The 1,363-nt window shown below is 44.1% G+C and overlaps 1 protein-coding gene across 1 annotated transcript in view; it reads left to right on the top strand.

The window, feature by feature from the left end:
- CTPS2 (CTP synthase 2) overlaps positions 1 to 1,363 on the top strand; it is a 136,946-nt gene that overhangs the window by 41,807 nt on the left and 93,776 nt on the right. The window contains exon 10 of the mRNA XM_023514347.1: positions 1,053 to 1,141. Coding sequence (XP_023370115.1) covers positions 1,053 to 1,141 — 89 coding nt within the window. The remainder of the gene's footprint in view (positions 1 to 1,052; positions 1,142 to 1,363) is intronic.

The following is a 1,363-nucleotide window of genomic DNA, read 5'->3' as shown; positions in this document are numbered from 1 at the left end:
GCCTCCCAAGTAGCTGGGACCACAGGCGCCCACCACAACGCCCGGCTATTTTTTGGTTGCAGCCGTCATTGTTGTTTGGCGGATCCGGGCTGGGGATTCGAACCCACCACCTTAGGTGTATGTGGCTGGCACCTTAGCCGGTTGAGCTATAGGCGCTGAGCCCCGCCCTCCTTCTTTTTAGCCTCCTTCTCTCACTATCACTTTTTCTTTTTTGCTTTCCAAGGAATAAAGTAGTTCACGTCCTGTTCCTCCTCTTCCAAGTCCCCAGCCCTTGTATAGGAAAGAGAAACTATGATAGAAAAATCTACACAATGCAAATTTTATAAAGGATCTAAAATTTTGTATCTCAAGATGCATTCAGATAGTTGCTTGCATATAGAAATACTAAAATAATCTAGCTATATAGGGACTGTTACGTATCTAGGAACTGCTGTGCCTGATGCTTCATCTCTTCGAATTCAGTGACATTAGCTTCTATTGAGGACTGTTTGAATCATCACTGTGTCATATTCCTGTTAAGGACAAGGTGTCTTTGTTTATCTTGCCTGGCTGGCTATAGCAACTTCCTGACTGCTTTCCAGCTGTAGGTCTCCCTCTGTTTTCCACATTGTAGCCATTCTCTCTGTTTCTGTCATCCTCTTACTGAAGACCTTGTAGTGGTGGTTTAGTCCATTCCAGCTGCTATGAGGGGCTTACAAACAACAGACGTTTCTCTCTTGTGGCTGGAAGTCCAAGATCACAGTGCCAATATGGCTGGGTTTGGGCAAGGGCCCACTTCTGGGTTTTAGATCGTCAGTTTCTGGTTCTGTCCTAATGTGGCAGAAGTGGCAACTTCTCTTTTATCAAGACACTGATTCTATTCATGGAGGTTCTGCCTTTTTGACCTAGTTACCTCCCAGTGGCCTCATCTCACAGAGACATGTTTTTCTATCCTCAGTACCTAGCACAGTGTTTGCATAATAATTAATTATTGAGTAACTGAGTTAGATGGTGCTAGTATTTTTCACTGTTTACATTTCTTAATTTTTTTTTATCTGTTGGGTGTTTTTTAGTACATAGACTCCATTGATCTGGAGCCGATCACTGAATCTGAGGACCCTGTGAAATTCCATGAAGCTTGGCAGAAGCTATGCAAAGCTGAGTGAGTACCAAGAACCATCCACACCAGTTAGGACAGTGCTATTGTGGTTTATTCTGTAATGATTCATTTTACCCAAGCAGTAATTTCCATGCATTTTGATGGTAGAATACTTGTAGTTTTTTTTTTTTTTTTTTTTTTTTTTTTTTTGCGACAAGGCCTCACACTGTGCCCCCGGGGGGAGAGTGCTATGGGCCCGGGCCACCCCCCCCCCCCCCCCCCCCC

The sequence above is a fragment of the Otolemur garnettii genome, unplaced genomic scaffold (assembly GCF_000181295.1).
Source record: "Otolemur garnettii isolate 467f Iridium unplaced genomic scaffold, OtoGar3 scaffold00051, whole genome shotgun sequence".
In the NCBI taxonomy this organism is placed as follows: Eukaryota; Metazoa; Chordata; class Mammalia; order Primates; family Galagidae; genus Otolemur; species Otolemur garnettii.
Note: the sequence above shows the minus strand (reverse complement) of the source record. Positions and strands in the feature narration are given on the sequence as shown.